The sequence below is a fragment of the Oncorhynchus nerka genome, linkage group LG11 (genome assembly GCF_034236695.1).
Source record: "Oncorhynchus nerka isolate Pitt River linkage group LG11, Oner_Uvic_2.0, whole genome shotgun sequence".
NCBI lineage: Eukaryota > Metazoa > Chordata > Actinopteri > Salmoniformes > Salmonidae > Oncorhynchus > Oncorhynchus nerka.
The window spans coordinates 40,424,583-40,450,626 of record NC_088406.1 but is presented as its reverse complement, the minus strand read 5'-3'; the positions used below and the strand labels follow the sequence as shown (position 1 = coordinate 40,450,626).

At 48.6% G+C, this 26,044-nt stretch overlaps 1 protein-coding gene across 1 annotated transcript in view; it reads right to left on the bottom strand.

The window, feature by feature from the left end:
- Positions 1-26,044, bottom strand: part of LOC115136858 (protein phosphatase 1L-like) — a 60,614-nt gene that overhangs the window by 5,506 nt on the left and 29,064 nt on the right. The window contains exons 2-3 of the mRNA XM_029672708.2: positions 23,187-23,379; positions 2,267-2,428 (exon numbers count right to left, since the gene is read on the bottom strand). Coding sequence (XP_029528568.1) covers positions 2,267-2,428; positions 23,187-23,379 — 355 coding nt within the window. The remainder of the gene's footprint in view (positions 1-2,266; positions 2,429-23,186; positions 23,380-26,044) is intronic.

Below are 26,044 nucleotides of genomic sequence, written 5' to 3'. Positions count from 1 at the left end.
CAAGTAATAATAATGACAGAGCAGATGTTGTAAACAGTCATGGAAGCTGGTGTGAACTTATGACCACTGATTTTACACTTACTTACACATAGTTACTTAGGTCAGTTACTGGAAACTGCTAGCCAACTAGTTTACCCAGTTTGTGTGTCATTTGCGGTCATGACTTATTTGCAGCTCCACTACCAACCTGTAGATGGCGATGGTGAGCTATGGACAGCCACAAATAACAACAGTGTGTCCTACTTGATTTGTTACTCCTTTGACTAAAGGCTCAATTCCATCAAAATCACTTTCACATGAAGGAGAACATGAAACAGTATACAATTATAATTACATCACAGGCCAATGGGCTCTGTAGACATTTTTGGGGGTTCTCTTGAGGAGTGCATTCCATTCCTCACTTACTGGCCCCCCTGATCTATATAAAGCTATGATGTCATCAAGGAAACGTTAACATAATAATCGGAGATCAAGGTGGTGGGAGTAGTCATGGATACTGCTCCTGATATATATATTTGTAATTTCATTTGGCAGAGGCATGGTTTACCCCTCAGTATAGCTACACTATAACATCTGAACCAGGGATAGTTGTGTAGTTTCCTCTACAGTTAAAACTCGTTTTTTAAACACTCATATTTCTTGTTAACAAACTATAGTTTTGGTAAGTCGGTTAGGACACCTACTTTGTGCATGACAAGTAATTTTTCCAACAATTGTTTACAGACAGATTATTTCACATATAATTCACTGTATCACAATTCTAGTGGGTCAAAAGTTTACATACACTAAGTTGACTGTGCCTTTAAACAGCTTGGAAAATTCCAGACAATGATGTCATGGCTTTAGAAGCTTCTGATAGGCTAATTGACATCATTTGAGTCAATTGGAGGTGTACCTGTGGATGTATTTCAAAGCCTCACCTTCAAACTCTGTGTATCTTTGCTTGACATCATGGGAAAATCAAAAGAAATCAGCCAAGACCTCCACAAAATGGTAGACCTCCACAAGTCTGATTCATCCTTGGAAACAATTTCCAAACGCCTGAAGGTACCACGTTCATCTGTACAAACAATAGTACGCAAGTATAAACACCATGGGACCACACAGCTGTCATACCGCTTAGGAAGGAGACGCGTTCAGTCTCCTAGAGATGAACGTACTTTGGTGCGAAAAGTGCAAATCAATCCCAGAACATCAGCAAAGGACCTTGTGAAGATGCTGGAGGAAACATGTACAAAAGTATCTATATCCACAGTAAAATGAGTCCTATATCAACATAACCTGAAAGGCCACTCAGCAAGGAAGAAGCCACTGCTCCAAAACCGCCATAAAAAAAGCCACACTACAGTTTGCAACTGCACATGGAGACAAAGATCGTACTTTTTGGAGAAATGTCCTCTGGTCTGATGAAACAAAAATAGAACTGTTTGGCCCTAATGACCATCGTTATGTTTGGAGGAAAAAGGGGGATGCTTGCAAGCCGAAGAACACCATCTCAACTGTGAAGCACAGGGGTGGCAGCATCATGTTGGGTGCTTTGCTGCAGGAGGGACTGGTGCACTTCACAAAACAGATGGCATCATGAGGGAAGACAATTATGTGGATATATTGAAGCAACATCTCAAGACATCAGTCAGGAAGTTAAAGCTTGGTCGCAAATGGGTCTTCCAAATGGACAATGACCCCAAGCAAAGTTGTTGCAAAATGGCTTAAGGACAAAGTCAAGGTATTAGAGTGGCCATCACAAAGCCCTGACCTCCATCCTATAGAAAATGTGAGGGCAGAACTGAAAAAGCATGTGCGAGCAAGGAGGCCTACAAACCTGACTCAGTTACACCAGCTCTGTCAGGAGGAATGGGCCAAAATTCACCCAACTTATTGTGGGAAGCTTTTGGAAGGCTACCCAAAACATTTGATCCAAGTTAAACAATTTAAAGGCAATGCTACCAAATACTAATTGAGTGTATGTACACTTCTGACCCACTGGGAATGTGATGAAAGAAATAAAAGCTGAAATAAATCAAATCATTCTCTCTTCTATTCTGACATTTCACATTCTTAAAATAAAGTGGTAATCCTACCTGACCTAAGACAGGGAATTTTTACTAAGACTAAATGTCAGGAATTGTGAGAAACTGAGTTTAAATGTATTTGGCTATAGGTGTATGTAAACTTCCAACTTCAACTGTATAAATGTTTAAGATTAGGGCTAGTGGTGGAGAGAACTGATCCTAAACCAGTTATTAAGGCATATCCTTTTGCTCACCAGCCTTCTTGATCCTCTTGCGTTCTTTGAGCTGGTAGGGCTTGTGATCATGTGACAGGGCGATGGCATTGCCATCTTTGTCACAGAGCACGCCGCGCGAGTCGCCAACGTTCGCCACCGTCAACTCTTTATCAGACAGCAGGGCCACCAGACATGTGGTACCTGAGAGGGAGGACAAAGATGAATAGAACCACGTTAGTCTTGAATAGAACTAGAACATCCTATTGCCAAAGTCACTGTATAGTAGGGGAGGTAGTGCTGCTCTAATCAGTGACTTTATTTCAACAATCAAATACAAGGGAGGAGCGAAAACTCGCAGACACTCAGCCCTCCGTGGAAAGACTTTGACACATGCGCTATAGCGTGCGATTGTACAAACAAACCCTCTCCAACAATACATAGCCACAGCCCTTTGAAAACAGCACTTCAAAAAGTTGTCCTCTTTGGGTTGTTTTCTTCTCCCTTTCCCTTCTTTGTTTGGTTTCCCAGTCTCTGGGCTGAGACTGAAGCCCATTGTCTGAGATCCAAGGCCCTGCAGTGAGAACATACCAGTCTGTTTGACCATCTGTCTGTTTGCACACCACACAACCCAGAACAGGGCATAGGGGTATGGGAACATCTGACTGGACCACCCCAAGGAGGAGAGATGCTTTGAGACTGGCAGGTAGAGGTAGTGAGGGGAGGTCCATTTCATTGAATGAACCTGCCTTCAGTTTCAACCCTGCGCCTACATTGCATGTCTACACTTGTGATGTGATTGTGATTTTCCATTGCAGGAATTGGGTTATACTCTGCTGTTTCAGGGCTTAGTGAGGAAATTAAATAGGTCCAGCTCCCCGGTGATGTGTTTTTCCATTCGCTTCAATCATTTAGAGGCAAAGACCCTCCGAGCCGCCTGAAACTGATCAAGAAATAATGTAGGAAGAGAGAAAAATGGGGGGGTGAGAGATGCAGAGCACGAGATTGTGAATAAAAAGGGGAAAGAGGAGGAGAGAAGTCGAGGGCGAGTGAAGGGAAAATTAGATTACTTCTCAGCAGGACTGTGATTTTATTATTCCCATTTATAGCTTTGGATGAGGGAAAAATGACAAAACAAACAGAAAAACAGAGCCAGAATGAAAGAGGCAAGAGGGGAGAAAGAGAGGATGAGGCAGACAGCGGGAAAGTGGGGGTAGAGAGAAAGAGAGGATGAGGCAGACAGTGGGAAAGTGGGGATAGAGAGAAAGAGAGGATGAGGCAGACAGTGGGAAAGTGGGGGTAGAGAGAAAGAGAGGATGAGGCAGACAGCGGGAAAGTGGGGATAGAGAGAAAGAGAGGATGAGGCAGACAGCGGGAAAGTGGGGGTAAAGAAAGAGAGGATGAGGCAGACAGTGGGAAAGTGGGGGTAAAGAAAGAGAGGATGAGGCAGACAGTGGGAAAGTGGGGGTAAAGAAAGAGAGGATGAGGCAGACAGTGGGAAAGTGGGGGTAGAGAAAGCGAGGATGGGGCAGACAGAGGGAAAGTGGGGGTAGAGAGAAAGAGAGGATGAGGCAGACAGTGGGGGTAAAGAAAGAGAGGATGAGGCAGACAGTGGGAAAGTGGGGGTAGAGAAAGAGATGATGGGGCAGACAGTGGGGGTAAAGAAAGAGAGGATGAGGCAGACAGTGGGAAAGTGGGGGTAGAGAGAAAGAGAGGATGGGGCAGACAGCGGGAAAGTGGGGGTAGAGAGAAAGAGAGGATGGGGCAGACAGCGGGAAAGTGGGGGTAGAGAGAAAGAGAGGATGGGGCAGACAGTGGGAAAGTGGGGGTAGAGAGAAAGTGGGGGTAGAGAGAAAGAGAGGATGAGGCAGACAGCGGGAAAGTGGGGGTAGAGAGAAAGAGAGCATGGGGCAGACAGCGGGAAAGTGGGGGTAGAGAGAAAGAGAGCATGGGGCAGACAGCGGGAAAGTGGGGGTAGAGAGAAAGAGAGCATGGGGCAGACAGCGGGAAAGTGGGGGTAGAGAAAGAGAGGATGGGGCAGACAGCGGGAAAGTGGGGGTAGAGAGAAAGAGAGGATGGGGCAGACAGCGGGAAAGTGGGGGTAGAGAAAGAGAGGATTGGGCAGACAACGGGAAAGTGGGGGTAGAGAGAAAGAGAGGATGGGGCAGACAGCGGGAAAGTGGGGGTAGAGAAAGAGAGGATGGGGCAGACAGCGGGAAAGTGGGGGTAGAGAAAGAGAGGATTGGGCAGACAACGGGAAAGTGGGGGTAGAGAGAAAGAGAGTATGAGGCAGACAGCGGGAAAGTGGGGGTAGAGAAAGAGAGGATGAGGCAGACAGCGGGAAAGTGGGGGTAGAGAGAAAGAGAGGATGAGGCAGACAGCGGGAAAGTGGGGGTAGAGAAAGAGAGCATGGGGCAGACAGCGGGAAAGTGGGGATAGAGAAAGAGAGGATGGGGCAGACAGCAGGAAAGTGAGGTTAGAGAAAGAGAGGATGGGGCAGACAGCGGGAAAGTGGGGGTAGAGAGAAAGAGAGCATGGGGCAGACAGCAGGAAAGTGGGGGTAGAGAGAAAGAGAGGATGGGGCAGACAGCGGGAAAGTGGGGGTAGAGAGAAAGAGAGCATTGGGCAGACAGCAGGAAAGTGGGGGTAGAGAGAAAGAGAGCATGGGGCAGACAGCGGGAAAGTGGGGGTAGAGAAAGAGAGGATTGGGCAGACAACGGGAAAGTGGGGGTAGAGAGAAAGAGAGGATGAGGCAGACAGCGGGAAAGTGGGGGTAGAGAAAGAGAGGATGAGGCAGACAGCGGGAAAGTGGGGGTAGAGAGAAAGAGACGATGAGGCAGACAGCAGGAAAGTGGGGGTAGAGAAAGAGAGGATGAGGCAGACAGCGGGAAAGTGGGGGTAGAGAGAAAGAGAGGATGAGGCAGACAGCAGGAAAGTGGGGGTAGAGAGAAAGAGAGGATGAGGCAGACAGCAGGAAAGTGGGGGTAGAGAAAGAGAGGATGAGGCAGACAGCGGGAAAGTGGGGGTAGAGAAAGAGAGGATGAGGCAGACAGCGGGAAACTGGGGGTAGAGAGAAAGAGAGGATGGGGCAGACAGCGGGAAAGTGGGGGTAGAGAGAAAGAGAGCATGGGGCAGACAACGGGAAAGTGGGGGTAGAGAGAAAGAGAGGATGAGGCAGACAGCTGGAAAGTGGGGGTAGAGAGAAAGAGAGGATGAGGCAGACAGCGGGAAAGTGGGGGTAGAGAAAGAGAGGATGAGGCAGACAGCGGGAAAGTGGGGGTAGAGAGAAAGAGAGGATGGGGCAGACAGCGGGAAAGTGGGGGTAGAGAGAAAGAGAGGATGGGGCAGACAACAGGTAAGTGGGGGTAGAGAAAGTGAGGATGGGGCAGACAGCAGGAAAGTGGGGGTAGAGAGAAAGAGAGCATGGGGCAGACAGCGGGAAAGTGGGGGTAGAGAAAGAGAGCATGGGGCAGACAGCGGGAAAGTGGGGGTAGAGAGAAAGAGGATGGGGCAGACAGCGGGAAAGTGGGGGTAGAGAGAAAGAGGATGGGGCAGACAACGGGTAAGTGGGGGTAGAGAGAAAGAGAGGATGGGGCAGACAACAGGTAAGTGGGGGTAGAGAGAAAGAGAGGATGGGGCAGACAACAGGTAAGTGGGGGTAGAGAAAGTGAGGATGGGGCAGACAACAGGTAAGTGGGGGTAGAGAGAAAGAGAGCATGGGGCAGACAGCTGGAAAGTGGGGGTAGAGAAAGAGAGGATTGGGCAGACAGCAGGAAAGTGGGGGTAGAGAAAGAGGATGAGGCAGACAGCTGGAAAGTGGGGGTAGAGAAAGAGGATTGGGCAGACAGCGGGAAAGTGGGGGTAGAGAGAAAGAGAGCATGGGGCAGACAGCAGGAAAGTGGGGGTAGAGAGAAAGAGAGCATGGGGCAGACAGCGGGAAAGTGGGGATAGAGAAAGAGAGCATGGGGCAGACAGCGGGAAAGTGGGGGTAGAGAGAAAGAGAGCATGGGGCAGACAGCAGGAAAGTGGGGGTAGAGAGAAAGAGAGCATGGGGCAGACAGCAGGAAAGTGGGGGTAGAGAGAAAGAGAGCATGGGGCAGACAGCGGGAAAGTGGGGGTAGAGAAAGAGAGGATTGGGCAGACAACGGGAAAGTGGGGGTAGAGAGAAAGAGAGGATGAGGCAGACAGCTGGAAAGTGGGGGTAGAGAGAAAGAGAGGATGAGGCAGACAGCGGGAAAGTGGGGGTAGAGAGAAAGAGAGCATGGGGCAGACAGCGGGAAAGTGGGGGTAGAGAGAAAGAGAGCATGGGGCAGACACCGGGAAAGTGGGGGTAGAGAAAGAGAGCATGGGGCAGACAGCGGGAAAGTGGGGGTAGAGAAAGAGAGGATGGGGCAGACAGCGGGAAAGTGGGGGTAGAGAAAGAGAGGATGGGGCAGACAGCGGGAAAGTGGGGGTAGAGAAAGAGAGGATTGGGCAGACAACGGGAAAGTGGGGGTAGAGAGAAAGAGAGGATGAGGCAGACAGCTGGAAAGTGGGGGTAGAGAGAAAGAGAGGATGAGGCAGACAGCGGGAAAGTGGGGGTAGAGAAAGAGAGGATGAGGCAGACAGCGGGAAAGTGGGGGTAGAGAGAAAGAGAGCATGGGGCAGACAGCGGGAAAGTGGGGGTAGAGAGAAAGAGAGCATGGGGCAGACAGCGGGAAAGTGGGGGTAGAGAAAGAGAGCATGGGGCAGACAGCGGGAAAGTGGGGGTAGAGAAAGAGAGGATGGGGCAGACAGCGGGAAAGTGGGGGTAGAGAAAGAGAGGATGGGGCAGACAGGGGGAAAGTGGGGGTAGAGAAAGAGAGGATTGGGCAGACAACGGGAAAGTGGGGGTAGAGAGAAAGAGAGGATGAGGCAGACAGCTGGAAAGTGGGGGTAGAGAGAAAGAGAGGATGAGGCAGACAGCGGGAAAGTGGGGGTAGAGAAAGAGAGGATGAGGCAGACAGCGGGAAAGTGGGGATAGAGAGAAAGAGAGGATGAGGCAGACAGTGGGAAAGTGGGGGTAGAGAGAAAGAGAGGATGAGGCAGACAGCGGGAAAGTGGGGATAGAGAGAAAGAGAGGATGAGGCAGACAGCGGGAAAGTGGGGGTAAAGAAAGAGAGGATGAGGCAGACAGTGGGAAAGTGGGGGTAAAGAAAGAGAGGATGAGGCAGACAGTGGGAAAGTGGGGGTAAAGAAAGAGAGGATGAGGCAGACAGTGGGAAAGTGGGGGTAGAGAAAGCGAGGATGGGGCAGACAGAGGGAAAGTGGGGGTAGAGAGAAAGAGAGGATGAGGCAGACAGTGGGGGTAAAGAAAGAGAGGATGAGGCAGACAGTGGGAAAGTGGGGGTAGAGAAAGAGATGATGGGGCAGACAGTGGGGGTAAAGAAAGAGAGGATGAGGCAGACAGTGGGAAAGTGGGGGTAGAGAGAAAGAGAGGATGGGGCAGACAGCGGGAAAGTGGGGGTAGAGAGAAAGAGAGGATGGGGCAGACAGCGGGAAAGTGGGGGTAGAGAGAAAGAGAGGATGGGGCAGACAGTGGGAAAGTGGGGGTAGAGAGAAAGTGGGGGTAGAGAGAAAGAGAGGATGAGGCAGACAGCGGGAAAGTGGGGGTAGAGAGAAAGAGAGCATGGGGCAGACAGCGGGAAAGTGGGGGTAGAGAGAAAGAGAGCATGGGGCAGACAGCGGGAAAGTGGGGGTAGAGAGAAAGAGAGCATGGGGCAGACAGCGGGAAAGTGGGGGTAGAGAAAGAGAGGATGGGGCAGACAGCGGGAAAGTGGGGGTAGAGAGAAAGAGAGGATGGGGCAGACAGCGGGAAAGTGGGGGTAGAGAAAGAGAGGATTGGGCAGACAACGGGAAAGTGGGGGTAGAGAGAAAGAGAGGATGGGGCAGACAGCGGGAAAGTGGGGGTAGAGAAAGAGAGGATGGGGCAGACAGCGGGAAAGTGAGGTTAGAGAAAGAGAGGATGGGGCAGACAGCGGGAAAGTGAGGTTAGAGAAAGAGAGGATGGGGCAGACAGCGGGAAAGTGGGGGTAGAGAGAAAGAGAGCATGGGGCAGACAGCAGGAAAGTGGGGGTAGAGAGAAAGAGAGGATGGGGCAGACAGCGGGAAAGTGGGGGTAGAGAGAAAGAGAGCATTGGGCAGACAGCAGGAAAGTGGGGGTAGAGAGAAAGAGAGCATGGGGCAGACAGCGGAAAGTGGGGGTAGAGAAAGAGAGGATTGGGCAGACAACGGGAAAGTGGGGGTAGAGAGAAAGAGAGGATGAGGCAGACAGCGGGAAAGTGGGGGTAGAGAAAGAGAGGATGAGGCAGACAGCGGGAAAGTGGGGGTAGAGAGAAAGAGACGATGAGGCAGACAGCAGGAAAGTGGGGGGGTAGAGAAAGAGAGGATGAGGCAGACAGCGGGAAAGTGGGGGTAGAGAGAAAGAGAGGATGGGCAGACAACAGGTAAGTGGGGGTAGAGAAAGTGAGGATGGGGCAGACAACAGGTAAGTGGGGGTAGAGAAAGTGAGGATGGGGCAGACAACAGGTAAGTGGGGGTAGAGAAAGTGAGGATGGGGCAGACAACAGGTAAGTGGGGGTAGAGAGAAAGAGAGCATGGGGCAGACAGCTGGAAAGTGGGGGTAGAGAGAAAGAGAGGATGAGGCAGACAGCAGGAAAGTGGGGGTAGAGAAAGAGAGGATGAGGCAGACAGCGGGAAAGTGGGGGTAGAGAAAGAGAGGATGAGGCAGACAGCGGGAAAGTGGGGGTAGAGAGAAAGAGAGGATGGGGCAGACAGCGGGAAAGTGGGGGTAGAGAGAAAGAGAGCATGGGGCAGACAACGGGAAAGTGGGGGTAGAGAGAAAGAGAGGATGAGGCAGACAGCTGGAAAGTGGGGGTATGAGGCAGAGAAAAAGAGAAAGAGGATGGGGCAGACAACAGGTAAGTGGGGGTAGAGAAAGTGAGGATGGGGCAGACAGCAGGAAAGTGGGGGTAGAGAGAAAGAGAGCATGGGGCAGACAGCGGGAAAGTGGGGGTAGAGAAAGAGAGCATGGGGCAGACAGCGGGAAAGTGGGGGTAGAGAGAAAGAGGATGGGGCAGACAACGGGTAAGTGGGGGTAGAGAGAAAGAGAGGATGGGGCAGACAACAGGTAAGTGGGGGTAGAGAGAAAGAGAGGATGGGGCAGACAACAGGTAAGTGGGGGTAGAGAAAGTGAGGATGGGGCAGACAACAGGTAAGTGGGGGTAGAGAGAAAGAGAGCATGGGGCAGACAGCTGGAAAGTGGGGGTAGAGAAAGAGAGGATTGGGCAGACAGCAGGAAAGTGGGGGTAGAGAAAGAGGATGAGGCAGACAGCTGGAAAGTGGGGGTAGAGAAAGAGGATTGGGCAGACAGCGGGAAAGTGGGGGTAGAGAGAAAGAGAGCATGGGGCAGACAGCGGGAAAGTGGGGATAGAGAAAGAGAGGATGGGGCAGACAGCGGGAAAGTGGGGGTAGAGAGAAAGAGAGCATGGGGCAGACAGCTGGAAAGTGGGGGTAGAGAAAGAGAGGATTGGGCAGACAGCAGGAAAGTGGGGGTAGAGAAAGAGGATGAGGCAGACAGCTGGAAAGTGGGGGTAGAGAAAGAGGGCATGGGGCAGACAGCGGGAAAGTGGGGATAGAGAAAGAGAGGATGGGGCAGACAGCGGGAAAGTGGGGGTAGAGAGAAAGAGAGCATGGGGCAGACAACGGGAAAGTGGGGGTAGAGAGAAAGAGAGGATGAGGCAGACAGCTGGAAAGTGGGGGTAGAGAGAAAGAGAGGATGAGGCAGACAGCGGGAAAGTGGGGGTAGAGAAAGAGAGGATGAGGCAGACAGCAGGGAAGTGGGGGTAGAGAGAAAGAGAGGATGGGGCAGACAGCGGGAAAGTGGGGGTAGAGAGAAAGAGAGCATGGGGCAGACAGCAGGAAAGTGGGGGTAGAGAGAAAGAGAGCATGGGGCAGACAGCGGGAAAGTGGGGGTAGAGAAAGAGAGCATGGGGCAGACAGCGGGAAAGTGGGGGTAGAGAAAGAGAGGATGGGGCAGACAGCGGGAAAGTGGGGGTAGAGAAAGAGAGGATGGGGCAGACAGCGGGAAAGTGGGGGTAGAGAAAGAGAGGATGAGGCAGACAGCGGGAAAGTGGGGGTAGAGAGAAAGAGAGGATGAGGCAGACAGCAGGAAAGTGGGGGTAGAGAAAGAGAGGATGAGGCAGACAGCGGGGAAAGTTGGGGTAGAGAGAAAGAGAGGATGGGGCAGACAACAGGTAAGTGGGGGTAGAGAAAGTGAGGATGGGGCAGACAACAGGTAAGTGGGGGTAGAGAGAAAGAGAGCATGGGGCAGACAGCTGGAAAGTGGGGGTAGAGAAAGAGAGGATTGGGCAGACAGCAGGAAAGTGGGGGTAGAGAAAGAGGATGAGGCAGACAGCGGGAAAGTGGGGGTAGAGAAAGAGGATTGGGCAGACAGCGGGAAAGTGGGGGTAGAGAGAAAGAGAGCATGGGGCAGACAGCAGGAAAGTGGGGGTAGAGAGAAAGAGAGCATGGGGCAGACAGCGGGAAAGTGGGGATAGAGAAAGAGAGCATGGGGCAGACAGCAGGAAAGTGGGGGTAGAGAGAAAGAGAGCATGGGGCAGACAGCAGGAAAGTGGGGGTAGAGAGAAAGAGAGCATGGGGCAGACAGCGGGAAAGTGGGGGTAGAGAGAAAGAGAGGATGGGCAGACAGCGGGAAAGTGGGGGTAGAGAGAAAGAGAGGATGAGGCAGACAGCGGGAAAGTGGGGGTAGAGAGAAAGAGAGGATGAGGCAGACAGCGGGAAAGTGGGGGTAGAGAGAAAGAGAGCATGGGGCAGACAGCGGGAAAGTGGGGGTAGAGAAAGAGAGGATTGGGCAGACAACGGGAAAGTGGGGGGGTAGAGAGACAGCGGGAAAGTAGAGAAAGGATGAGGCAGACAGCTGGAAAGTGGGGGTAGAGAGAAAGAGAGGATGAGGCAGACAGCGGGAAAGTGGGGGTAGAGAAAGAGAGGATGAGGCAGACAGCGGGAAAGTGGGGGTAGAGAGAAAGAGAGCATGGGGCAGACAGCGGGAAAGTGGGGGTAGAGAGAAAGAGAGCATGGGGCAGACAGCGGGAAAGTGGGGGTAGAGAAAGAGAGCATGGGGCAGACAGCGGGAAAGTGGGGGTAGAGAAAGAGAGGATGGGGCAGACAGCGGGAAAGTGGGGGTAGAGAAAGAGAGGATGGGGCAGACAGGGGGAAAGTGGGGGTAGAGAAAGAGAGGATTGGGCAGACAACGGGAAAGTGGGGGTAGAGAGAAAGAGAGGATGAGGCAGACAGCTGGAAAGTGGGGGTAGAGAGAAAGAGAGGATGAGGCAGACAGCGGGAAAGTGGGGGTAGAGAAAGAGAGGATGAGGCAGACAGCGGGAAAGTGGGGGTAGAGAGAAAGAGAGGATGAGGCAGACAGCGGGAAAGTGGGGGTAGAGAGAAAGAGAGGATGAGGCAGACAGCGGGAAAGTGGGGGTAGAGAAAGAGAGGATGAGGCAGACAACAGGTAAGTGGGGGTAGAGAGAAAGAGAGCATGGGGCAGACAGCTGGAAAGTGGGGGTAGAGAAAGAGGATGAGGCAGACAGCGGGAAAGTGGGGGTAGAGAGAAAGAGAGCATGGGGCAGACAGCAGGAAAGTGGGGGTAGAGAGAAAGAGAGGATGGGGCAGACAGCGGGAAAGTGGGGTTAGAGAGAAAGAGAGCATGGGGCAGACAGCGGGAAAGTGGGGTTAGAGAGAAAGAGAGCATGGGGCAGACAGCGGGAAAGTGGGGGTAGAGAGAAAGAGAGCATGGGGCAGACAGCGGGAAAGTGGGGGTAGAGAAAGAGAGCATGGGGCAGACAGCGGGAAAGTGGGGGTAGAGAAAGAGAGGATGGGGCAGACAGCGGGAAAGTGGGGGTAGAGAAAGAGAGGATGGGGCAGACAGCGGGAAAGTGGGGGTAGAGAAAGAGGATTGGGCAGACAACGGGAAAGTGGGGGTAGAGAGAAAGAGAGGATGAGGCAGACAGCTGGAAAGTGGGGGTAGAGAGAAAGAGAGGATGAGGCAGACAGAGGGAAAGTGGGGGTAGAGAGAAAGAGAGGATGAGGCAGACAGCGGGAAAGTGGGGGTAGAGAAAGAAAGAGAGGATGAGGCAGACAGCGGGAAAGTGGGGGTAGAGAAAGAGAGGATTGGGCAGACAACGGGAAAGTGGGGGTAGAGAGAAAGAGAGGATGAGGCAGACAGCGGGAAAGTGGGGGTAGAGAAAGAGAGGATGAGGCAGACAGCGGGAAAGTGGGGGTAGAGAGAAAGAGAGGATGAGGCAGACAGCGGGAAAGTGGGGGTAGAGAAAGAGAGGATGAGGCAGACAGCGGGAAAGTGGGGGTAGAGAAAGAGAGGATGAGGCAGACAGCGGGAAAGTGGGGGTAGAGAGAAAGAGAGCATGGGGCAGACAGCGGGAAAGTGGGGGTAGAGAGAAAGAGAGCATGGGGCAGACAGCGGGAAAGTGGGGGTAGAGAAAGAGAGCATGGGGCAGACAGCGGGAAAGTGGGGGTAGAGAGAAAGAGAGCATGGGGCGGGCAGACAGCAGGAAAGTGGGGGTAGAGAGAAAGAGAGCATGGGGCAGACAGTAGGAAAGTGGGGATAGAGAGAAAGTGGAAACAAGGTGGGAGATAGGAGAGTGAACACAAAAGTTAGCCATTCTATCTTTTCATCTGTCTGTGTGTGTCTAATCCTCTCCTGCTCCGGTCGACAACTGGCACCTCTCTGTACCATGCCGTTAAGCTAATTATTTCTTAATCGAGCTCCCGTTGTGATGGAGAAAATGGGCTGTACTGCCCTGCAAGCGCACCCTTCCCCAATTAGTTTCACAGAGCCGCACACACACATACCTCTCCTTTTCCAATTAAACCATCATCCTAGCACAAACATACCACTATCTGATTAGCTCAACTTTGCCCCGTGCACATCCACAAATCCAATTAAACCTAGCATACCTACATAGACTGACTTCTCCAAATTAGCCTAGCATACCTGAGCTAGTTCACTCCTTCAATTAGCCAAGGATACCTACAGATTGACTTATACAATTAGCCTAGCATATCTACGTTAGTTCGCGTTTTTAATTAACGTAACATACTGTACCTAGGCTAACTCTCTTCTTCAATTAGCTAGGCTCTACCCTGTTCCGCTCTCTTTTTGCTGAGCATTAGGCATGTCCTGGGCACGTCAAATTCTCCAATTAGCCTACTTTAGTGTGTGCACATAACTATGTCCATGCCATTGTCTACCCACTTTCTAAAAAATAAAAAATAGAACGAACATCACTACCCAGTCCAAAAGAAATGGCTTCCCCATACATCCTGTGCTGGTCTAGATATCAGCGTTTCCCTATTAGCCCCAGGTCCTGACTATAAAGAGAGTAGTGGTCCTCTTAGACATACCAGGCCAAAGAAGTGTTAAATAAATAACTCACTGTAATAAAAGATGGTTTGAATAGACTTAAGCTCTTGGCCATTTCATCAGGGGCCTCTCACTCACTTTTCTCTTTTTCCTTCTATTGTTCCCAGATAAACAATGGATGGCTGGATGAAAGGAGCGAGGGATACATCTGATAGGTTGTCCTGGGGACTCTGTTCGCCCTGATAACAACAAAAGCTCAACGCTTCAGTCCCTAAATGAGCTACCCGCTCAATCAGATATAAGGACAACAATCAAAAACTATTACCGTAGCTTTATGGTAAGATTATCTTTGGGCTCAAACTTAATCATTCTTACTGTTGTCCAAACAAAGGGATGAGTGAAATACAGGAGGATAATGAACATAATGGGGCTAGGAGGGGGATGGTTGAAACCTCAGTCTGGGAATCAACAGGGCATCTTGCTTTGGAGGGAAAGGAGGGATGGGAGGGAGAGGTGGAGGGGTGGGAGAGAGGGAGGAAGGGATGAGTGAAATACAGGAGGATAATGAACATAATGGGGCTAGGAGGGGGATGGTTGAAACCTCAGTCTGGGAATCAACAGGGCATCTTGCTTTGGAGGGAAAGGAGGGATGGGAGGGAGGGAGAGAGGAAGGGGTGGAGGGGTGGGAGGGATGGGAGAGAGGGAGGAATGGATGGAAGAGGGGTGGGAGAGAGGAAGGGGTGGGAGAGGGGAAGAGGTGGAGCGGTGGGAGAGATGGCAGAGCAGAAGGAAGATGGGACTTGTGGGTAGGCTAGTTTAGCCTTTTCCACTAGACTGAGTGACGCAGATCACACAATCGATTTCTATCAGCATCTGGGATTTCTGCAGAGAGAAGGAGGTCAAAAGGGAGGTGAGTGGTCCCGTGTGGCTCAGTTGGTAGAGCATGACGCTTGCAATGCCAAGGTTGTGGGTTTGATTCCCACAGGGGACCAATATGATAATGTATGTAGTCACTACTATAAGTGGCTCTGGAGAAGAGCGTCTGCTAAATGACTAACATGTAAATGACAAACAGAGGTAGTGCCTTCAGTAAGTGGGCACGTCGCAGGAGGAAAAACCCAAAAGTCAACTGTCGCACCCAGGGAGTTAGCTTGTTATGGTCTCGGGTACAACACTGGTTCTACTTTTACAATCATGTTGTCACATGAGCTCCAGTAGAATGCGACTGACACAGCCTGACCGCTTGAAAGGCCTTTTCATACCAGCCACGCATTCAATTACACACTCATCCGAGTCACGAGGTTCTGTGCTGTGAATAAACTACTATAGTGAACTGTACACTCTATAGCAGGGGTCCCCAAACTTTTTCCTGTGAGGGCCACATAACTTTTCCCTTCTCTGATGGGGGGCCGGTGTCAGTTTGTAACAGAAAAAGTGTGACGATCGTAGGGGAGCTTAAAAAATGTATTGTTTTCCAGAAAGCCACACATAACCAAATAACCCTTTCCAGGTTCTTTACAGAAAAAAAGTCAGGAAACAAATAATAACACTATTAATGAAATAAATAATAACTAAATAACCCTCTCTGAGTTCTTCACAGAAAAAACAGGAAATAAATAATAACTAAATAACTCTCTCTGGGTTCTTCATAGAAAAAAAAGCCATGGAACATTAACTTTCTGTCGTGCCATGCACAATCTTAACAGATAAAAGTTCAGCTCAGTTGTCAGAGCAGAATCTCTCTGACACATATGAGCAGTCTCTTAAAGTTCTTGTGTTCCTTCCTTATAATCCTTTTGTAGGTTCCAGTAGGCTTGTAGACACCGCTGTTTGCAGCTCTCTCTCATCAACTTCCCTGTGAAAACCACAAAAGAAGCAGGTTGAGAAACTGAACTAAGTGATACAGCACATACACAGCACAATACATTTCACTACCAGTATGGTTGTAAAGATGGATTTTATCCCAGTAGATTTTTATTATGATTATATTTGTTTATGCTCAGAATGACTCATTCAAGTCAGAAAAGTGAGCTTACCTATGTATGTTCATCAGTGTGAACTGTGGGCCTGCATCTGGCTGGTGAGAAGTTGAATATCAGGTTCCATTCTAGTTACAGCCAGTCTCAAGCACTGATGCAAATGTTCATCTGTCAATCTTGATCTCATCGGGGTTTTCAGCAGTTTCATGCGAGAAAAGGTTTTCTCGCAGATATACGTGCTGCCAAAAACTGTGGACATTTTCATTGCGTGTTTTTTGATGTTTGGATATGTGTCGTTTGGGAGGGCGGCATAGAAGTCAATGAGACTGTTGGGCTTGAATGCGTCTTTCAGAACATCACAGTTCTGTAACTCAGCCAACTCAAACTGATATGAAGGCTGGGCTTCATCAATGTCGGCAACAAAGGGGTTCTGAAAAAGACGGATTTCTTTTGCATGAACATGTAGTTCACTGAATCGCACACGAACTCCGCCTTCAGCATTTCCAGTGCTTCCACGCACTTTTCAGCTGGGAACGGGACCGCTGGGTTCTCTGTCGACAGGTTTTGGGTAGCAGGAAGATGGACGAAGTTGCGCTTTTCACTTGTTCCAAAAGCAGCGCTAATTTCACCTCAAATGCTTTTATGTGTGAATACATGTCGCAAATGAGTTTCCCCTCGCCTTGTAGCTGCAAGTTAAGGCTGTTAAGTATTTCTGTCACGTCTGTTAAAAATGCGAGGTGCCATTTCCATTCTGGGTCGATCAGCTCTGGGACCGTTTTGTCTTTTAAATGAAGAAATGTGTTAATTTCGGGTAGCAGCTTGTAAAACGCCTCAAAACTCTGCCCCGGCTCAGCCATCGGACCTCTGTGTAGTACAGCACATCTCCGTGCGTAGACTCCAGTTCAGACAGGAATTCTTGGAACTGCCTGTGTTTAAGTCCCTTTGCTCTGATGAAGTTTATGCACGACACCACAACCTTCATTACAGAATCCCACTTCAACACTTTGCAGCACAGTGCTTGCTGGTGAATTAGGCAGTGGACTCGTAGCGGGGCGGTGAGACCCCTTTTTTCCAACTCCCGGTTCATGCGTCCTATTAGACCGCGAGTTTCGCCCACCATGCTAGGAGCCCCGTCAGTCGTGATGCTAGCTAGCTTTGACCAGTCCAGGTCCAACTTCTCCATGGTTTGGCACACTTTGTCAAAAATATCCTCTCCCGTAGTAGTCCCTTTGAGACTTTGGAGGGCTGCCAGCTCCTCGCATATCTCAAAGTTTGCGCTAACTCCACGAATAAAAATGAGCAGTTGCGCTGTGTCTTGCATGTCCGTGCTCTCATCCAGTGCTAATGAAAAAAAGTAAAATTCTTTCGTCTTCTGCTGCAGCTGGGCATATACATTACTCCCGATTTCTTCAACGCGTCTGGTGATTGTACTCGCCGACAGACTTACGGCATTAAATGCATCTTTCTTCTCGGGACACACCTCCTCCGCGACAGCATCCATACATTTCTTAACAAACTCTCCGTCAGTGAAAGGCTTACCGCTTCTTGCTATCAGTTTAGCAACCCGAAAGCTGGCCCGAACGGATGCCTGGTTCAGCTGAGCTTGGCGTACAAATGTATTCTGCTGAGATAGTAGTCCACTTTTTAGCTTTGAGAGTTTGTCTGCTCGCAGGTTAAATACCCTGCATTCTGAATCAATTTTTCTCTTACCTAACCTTTTCGCCATTATTCCGTTCTCTCTTTGACAGGGCCGGGCCTAGGATTTTTTTTCTGGAGGCCAAATAGGAAAAAAATTCGATAGCGTCTCTGGTATTGTTCAGAGGGCCGGGCCAAATGTGCTGACGGGCCGTATCCGGCCCGCGGGCCGTAGTTTGGTGACCACTGCTCTATAGGATAATACACTCAATCACTCTCTCTCCCCCCCAACTCCCACTCAGAATAATAAGTTACATGCAAAGAATTATATTCCGTAGAACACCCTCTCTCCAATTCTCACTAGTTCGTTCTCTTCCTCTCGGACGCTCTCCCTCTTTCTCCACCTCCCACTCAGAACATTAAGTTATGTCAGGATCCCAAATACCCGGAGAGAGGCAGAGACATTGCGTGTGCTGCACTCCTGAAATCGCAGTGTGTGAAGCGAGTCTTTACCACCAGCTCATCATGAATATTTTAGCTCTCTCTTCCCTACATTCTGAATATACCATCATTGGATCGGTTGTGACAACTTTGCTCCTCCACCCCCCCCCCCCCTCCTCCTCTGGTCCTGTGGGTGCTAAACGAGTATGGGTGGCGGTGAAGATGGATGGCGCTCCATCTCCCTCGCTCTATGAGTTCAGGACGACACTCTTCCCCTTTCAGTATCACCTTCTGTCATCTTTATCATATCACCATCCCTATTTTTGTCCCTTGGCTTACTCTCATTCCCTCTGTTCCATACACTGGCCCTTTGTCTCTGTCCAACCCTTTATTCTCTCTTTTGTCCTCCTTCCCCGTTCTTTCTATTCCCCTTATCATGTAACTCTATACCCTCTCGCCCTACACACAGGGCATTCAGAAAGTATTCAGACCTTTTCACGTCCTCCACATTGTTACATTAGAGCTTTATTCTAAAACGGATTAAATAGTTTGTCCCTCATCAATCTACACAAAATACCCCATAACGACAAAGCAAAAACAGGTTAAGATGTTTTTTGCTAATTTATTAAAAATTTTAAAAAGACAGAAATATCACATTTACATAAGTAACCAGAACCTTTACTCAGTACTTTGTTGAAAGCGATTACAGCACTGAGTCTTCTTGGGTATTGACTATACAAGCTTGGCACACCTGTATTTGGAGAGTTTCTCCCATTCTTCTCTGCAGATCCTGTCAAGCTCTGTCAGGGTGGTTGGGGAACATCACTGCACAGCTATTTTCAGGTCTCTCCAAGATGTTCAGAGCACTCTGGAGGAAGTTTCATCAAGGATCTCTGTACTTTGCTCTGTTCATCCTTCCCTCAATCCTGACTAGTCTCCCAGTCCCTGCAAAAAAAGTTTGGTACTCTTCCCCAGATCTGTGCCTCGACACAATCCTGTCTCTGAGCTCTATGGACAATTCCTTGAACCTCATGGCTTGGTTTTTGCTCTGACATGTACTGTCAACTGTGGGACCTTTATATATAGACAGGTGTGTGCCTTTCCAAATCATGTCCAATCAGTTTAATTTACCATAGGTGGACTCCAATCAAGTTGTAGAAACATCTCAAGAATGATCAACGGAAACAGGATGCAACTGAGCTCAATTGAGTCTCATAGCAAAGGTTCTACTTATGTAAATAAGGTATGTTTTTTTGTTGTTGTAATAAATGTGCAAACATTTCTAAAAACCTGTTTTAACTTTGTCATTATGGCATATTGTGTGTAGATTGAGGCGGGGGAAATTATTTGATCCACTTTAGAATAAGGCTGTAACAAAGTATGGAAAAAGTAGAGGGGTCTGAATACTTTCCGGATGGTCTGTACAGCGCCTTCAGAAATGATTGACACCTAGACTTTTTCCGCATTTTGTTGTGTTACAGCATGGATTTAAAATTGATGAAATTGAGATTGTGTGTCACTGGCCTACACACAATACCCCATAATATCAAAGTGGAAATATGTGTTTAGACATTTTTACAAATGATTTTAAAATGAAAAGACTAAATAAGTCCAGGAATAAATTTGCTTAATAAGTTGCATGGACTCACTCTGTGAGCAATAGTGTTTAATATGATTTTTGATTGAATACCTCATCTCTGTACCCCACACATACAGATCATTTTAAGGTCCCGCAGCTGAGCAGTGAATTTCAAACAGATTCAACAAAGATGAGGGAGGTTTTCCAATGCCTCGCAAAGAAGGGCACCTATTGGTAGATATTTAAAAAGCAGAGTATCCCTTTAAGCATGGTGAAGTTATTAATTACACTTCGGATGGTGCATCAATACACCCAGTCACTACAAAGATTCCGGCAACTGAGTTAGGAAGGACGCCTGTGAGGAAGGAAACCGCTCAGGGGATTTCACCATGAGGCCAACAGTGACTTTAATACAGTTAGATTTAAAATGGCTGTGATGGATCAACAACATTGTCGTTACTCCACAATACTAAGCTAATTGACAGAGTGAAAAGAAGGAAGTCTGTACAGAATAATATTCTAAAACATGCATCTTGTTTGCAAACACACACTAAAGTAAAACTGCAAAAAAAATGTGGCAAAGCAATTCACTTTTTGTCCTGAATACAACATATTACTGAGTACCACTCCATATTTTCAAGTATAGTGGTGGCTGCATCATGTTATCAAATCACATTTTACTTGTTGTATTCGGCGCATGTCACAGGTGTAGAACTCAGTGAAATGCTTACTTACAAGCCCTTAACCAACAATTCAGTTAAGAAAAATAAGTGTTAAGAAAGTATTTACTAAAATAAACTGAAGTAAAAAAGTAATACATAAGAACCTTTTTGTTGTTGTAAAAATAACAAAATTAAAGATTAACAATAAAAAAACAATAGCAAGGCTATATACAAGGGGTACCGGTACAGAGTCAATGTGCGGGGGCACAGAGGTAAAGTGGCTATGCATAGATAATAAAACAGAGACTAGCAGCAGTGTAAAATGCAAATAGCCCAGGTAGCCATTTGATTAGCTGTTCAGGAGTCTTATGGCTTGGGGGTAGAAGCTGTGAAGAAGCCTTTTGGACCTAGACTTGGCGCTTCGGTACCGCTTGCCATGTGGTAGCAGAGAGAACAGTCTATGACTAGGGTGGCTGGAGCCTTTGACAATTTTTAGGGCCTTCCTCTGACACTGCCTGGTATAAAGGTCCTGGATTGCAGGAAGCTTGGCTCCAGTGATGTACCAGGCCGTACGCACTACCCTATGTAGTACATTGCGGTCGTAGGCCGAGCTGTTGCCATACCAGGCAGTGATGCAACCAGTCAGGATGCTCTCAATGGTGCAGCTGTATAACTTTGAGGATCTGAGGACCCATGCCAAATATTTTCAGTCTCCTGAGGGGGAATAGTTTTGTCGTGCCCGACTGTCTGTTTGGACGACTGTGTGTTTGGACCATGATAGTTCGTTGGTGATGTTGACACCAAGGAACTTGAAGCTCTCAACCTGCTCCACTACAGCCCTGTCAATGAGAATGGGGGCGTGCTCGGCCCACCTTTTCCTGTAGTCCACGATCATCTCCTGTCGTCTTGATCACATTGAGGGACAGGTTGTTATCCTGGCACCACACTGCCAGGTCACTGACCTCCTCCCTATAGGCTGTCTCATCGTTGTCAGTGATTAGGCCTACCACTGTTGTGTCATCGGCAAAGTTAATGATGGTGTTGGAGTCGTGCTTGGCCATGCAGTCATGAGTACAGGAGGGGACTGAGCACGCACCCCCGAGGGGCCCCCGTGTTGAGGATCAGCGTGGCGGATGTGTGGCTACCTACCCTTACCACTCCCTGACGGGTCGGCCCGTCAGGAAGTCCAGGATCCAGATGCAGAGGGAGGTGTTTAGTCCCAGGGTACTTAGCTTAGTGATGAGCTTTCAGGGCACTATGGTGTTGAACGCTGAGCTCTAGTCAATGAATAGTATTCTCACATAGGTGATCCTTTTGTCCAGGTGTGAAAGGGCAGTGTGGAGTGCAATAGAGATTGCATCACCTGTGGACCTGTTGAGGCGGTATGCAAATTGGAGTGGGTTTAGGGTTTCTGGGATAATGGTGTTGATGTGAGCCATGACCAGCCTTTCAAAGCACTTCGTGGCTACAGACGTGAGTGCTACGGGTCAGTAGTCATTTAGGCAGGTTACCTTGGTGTTCTTGGGCACAGGGACCATTGTGGCCTGCTTGAAACATGTTGGTATTACCGATTCAGTCAGGGAGAGGTTGAAAATGTCAGTGAAGACACTTGCCAGTTGGTCAGCGCATGCTCAGAGTACATGTCCTGGTAATCCATCTGCGGCCTTGTGAATGTTGACCTGTTTAAAGTTCTTATATCAGCTACAGAGAGCGTTATTTCACCAGAACTGTGGGTTCCCACATGCATGCTTCAGTGTTGCTTGCCTCGAAGCGAGCATAGAAGTCATTTAGCTCATCTGGTAGGCTTGGGTCACTGGGCAGCTTGCAGCTGCGCTTCCCTTTGTAGTCCGTAATAGTTTGGGTATATTTGCAATCATTAAGGACTGGGGAGTTTTTCAGGATAAAACAGAAAGAATGGAGCTAAACACTGGCAACATCCTAGAGGAAAACCTGCCTCAGTCTGCTTTCCATCAGACACTGGGTGATGAATTCACCTTTCAGCAGGACAATAACCTAAAACAAGTCCAAATCTACACTGGAGTTACTTACCAAGAAGACAGTGAATGTTGCTGAGTGGCAGAGTTATACTTTTGACTTAAATCAACTTGAAAATGTATGGCAAGACCTGAAAATGTTTGTGTAGCAACAATCAACCACCAATTTGACAGAGTAGAAGAATTTTGAAAACAATAAATGGGCAATTGTTGCACAATCCAGATGTGGAAAACTTTGAGATGTACCCAAAAAGACACACATTGCTGTCAATGTGCTCCTACAAATTAATGAATCAGGATTGTGAATACTTATGTAAATGACATATTTCTGCATTTCATTTCCAATAAATATGCAAAAATGTCTAAAAACATGTTTTCACTTTGTCATTATGGTGTATTGTGTGTAAATGGGTGAGAGAAAAAAATCAATGTAATCAATTTTGAATTCAGGCTGTAACAACACAATGTGGAATAAGTCAAGGGGTATGAACACTTTCTGAAAGCGCCATCTGTCAAGCTACCCTGAGGGGCAGCTGAGGAGAGGGCTTTGGCACTTTCTCTCCCTCTTTCTCCCTTCTTACTGCTACGTCTGTGCCTATGTCTGATGAAGATAAAGCTATATTTCAACAGCTGAATAAGCAGCACGGCCGGAGCCTAAGCCCAAAGTCAGAAATACTTTGCAAGCAGCAATTTTGGGCTCCTAGAAAAACAAGTGTAGGAATGAGCAAACCAATGTGAGCAAACATCACAATAGTAATGGGCTCCTTCCTTATAAGAGTCCAGGAGAAGTGCATGTCTGCCCCTAGCCAACCCCACTCATGTACACAAAACAAGCTCGTACACCCCCCTCGAACCACAGCTATTTTTACAAGCTTCATTTCCCCTAGCTCTCGCTATCAAAAACACCACAGCTATTTCAACAAACTCTTCGCTCTGTCCCCAAACAAACTATAGCCATCATTTGAGAATTTCTCAGACAACAGTGTTTGAGCATGCAGAAATTAGTGCAATCAATCCAAAACAAAGAATTGTGGTCACGGTACAACACGGATCACAAGCCTGGGGCATCCAACTAACAGTGAAGTCAGCACTACACATTATAGCCTATTCATTTTTTTTTGTAGGCAATGGTACATATTTTCCCTCTAATGGTTAAATTCAGGATTAAGGTATAAACTGTTGTTAGATTAGTGGAACATGTCTGCCCACAGAGGTGTGGCTGTGACCTTTAACCCCTGGCTGCCCTGCCCTCTGACCTGCTTCGTTGTAGACGGCTGACAGCTTGTCCAGCATGTCCCTGTCCAGAGCCAGGATCTGCTGCTCCAGAATGGAGGAATAGGACAGACCACCGCTGCTCTCATTCTTCTCCTTCTCCTTCTCCCGGTCGTAGCTCAGGAGCTGTTGACGCAACGCCTCCGACAGATGGGCCTTGGCAAAGTCAGCCGCCGCCTGGGACAAGAAGGAGGAGGGAGAGAGAGCTACAGTGAGCTGGCTATACTGAAGTCAAGAGTTATACATGGTGTAAACTGTAAGAAATTGTAAACTAAGTGATGTTCACAGCTCTGCCACACAGCATCAAACCATGTGGGTGCGCCCGCACTGTAGTCTCACTCTCTCACACACACACACACACACACACACACACACACACACACACACACACACACACGGGGGAGAAGACAGGCTACAGTAGCGGTGACCTGGCTGTCCTCAGTTCCTTGCTGAAACCCAGATAAAGCAGGAGATAAATAGCCATAGGTAAGGAGGGGGAGAAACTGCACCACTAGCTAAACACGCTTCCCCTCCATCCGTGCTGTGGAATACAGCTGAGCAAGAGAAACTGCACCACTAGCTAAACACGCTTCCCCTCCCTCCATGCTGTGGAATACAGCTGAGCAAGAGAAACTGCACCACTAGCTAAACACGCTTCCCCTCCCACCGTGCTGTGGAATACAGCTGAGCAAGAGAAACTGCACCACTAGCTAAACACGCTTCCCCTCCCGCCGTGCTGTGGAATACAGCTGAGCAAGAGAAACTGCACCACTAGCTAAACACGCTTCCCCTCCCGCCGTGCTGTGGAATACAGCTGAGCAAGAGAAACTGCACCACTAGCTAAACACGCTTCCCCTCCCGCCGTGCTGTGGAATACAGCTGAGCAAGAGAAACTGCACCACTAGCTAAACACGCTTCCCCTCCCGCCGTGCCTTGGAATACAGCTGAGCAAGAGAAACTCTATCCTCGGCTGTTCATTTCAGCCATGCGATAACGGCACACCCTTTGACAGACAGATATGCAACGCTTCACAACAAAGAGAACAGCTCGTTTTTCTCCTCCTTCCCTGAATCATGGCCAGAGATTCAAGCCGAGCCACGCTGAGCCAAAAGAGAAAGATATTGGTGTAAAATAATTAGACGTTTTTGACTAACAGGGGGTTTGGCGCTTATATGCGAGGTCAGGGGCCCCAGACAGAGCATGATCTTCTGCCGTATCACTCAGAAACGGTTTCTGCCTAACATTTCAACTCGCTTCACTTTCTGACTTTCTCTGGCTCTCGCTCGCTCTGCGACTGTCCCTTGCTCTCTGTATCCGACCCCTTCCCCTCTGCCTGCGGTTCCCACAACCCCTCTGTGCTCGCTTTGGGAGCGAGGCCTACGGGTGGAATATCCGTCTAGGCCTCTTTCTCTGGCCTCTCTCTCCGAGCTTGCGTGGGGAGGTATCTCAGACATTCCTTCCCTCCTGTGGTTACCATAGTGACCACAGGGATCATAAGGAGGTCAGAGGTCTTTTGTCTGGAGGAACTACATGGGACAGTAGTGACCACATTAATAGCTTCTTTAGTACACTGTTATTGTGAAGTACAAGGCCTGTCTGAGTTAACAAAGTCGATTTATCCTTTCAGACATCCAAAGAGCAGATGTGTGTGTTTTTATATGTGAGTGAACACAGAGTCATTAAGCCTGGATAAGCAAAGAAAACAGGATAACAAGTCTTAGTTATCCTGTTAAGTGACAGGGTGGATGATCGGACACCTGTAAAGAGCTCAGCCCTGCTCTACTCTGACCCGTCCTAGTCCCACTGCATTCACACTGATCAACTGTGATCAGCACCACCCTCCTCAACTACTTTACACCTACCGGGACACCAACATGTCTCCTATTACCCAGATATTATCAGTGGCCTGAGAAAAAGGACGAAACGGCAGCAGTCATGGTTTATACACCGAGAGTGAGAGACAGACACAGAGAGGGGATGGTAGAAGTGTGTGTGACTTATCTGGGCTGTGTCGAGATGGGGAGAGGAACGGAGGACTGGGGAGAGGAGAACAAAAGGATGACAGAAGTATGGAGAGAAGAATGACGGAGAGAGTGTGTGAGAGAGAGAAATAACACTGCTCTGAGAACTCTTATCTGCTGCGTGTGCACGGCCGACAGTTCTGCTGCTGCCTTAATCATCACAGTGGCGAACTAGTGTGTGTGCTGACTGGGGGGGGTTCGATAGCCACAAACGACATCCTTCTACTAGACCGTCCACTGGCAGTTGGGTTTCAGACTTGATGTATTCTCAATTATGCTTAAAAATATTTAGTACCTAACATTCTACATAAACGTCAGCGTCAGTTAGAAAACGTACACTAAAAACCGTTGACACAATGGAAAAAAAACTCATGATTTATTATTGAAATAGCATGGGCAACTGAGAAAAACTAAATTGGTACAATTGAAGGCCAAGTGGCAAAACATAATGCAGCATGCGGGTCGGGGCAGATGAGATGTAGCCATTGTTTGTGTGTGTCTAAGTTTTTGTTAGTTTCTCATGTATAAATTTGTTTTTCAAACGTAAAAAAGGAAAAAGAAAATGTGGACAGCAGTCGCAGAAGGCTCTTAATAACAGCCTACCCTAATGAGCAGAATTACCATGTCGTGGGAGTTGGCCTTGCGGCGATGCTTCACCAAGACAACAAAGCAGCAGATCCCATCACATGAGATATGCTCTCCTGATGAGATACTTTGTGCATTTACTCTATTGAGACGCACACTGTCCACACACTGGAGTATTCCCAGTGTTCTTCAGCAGCGAGTGTGAGGAATGTCACAGCTTTGCTCTACCAGCAGAT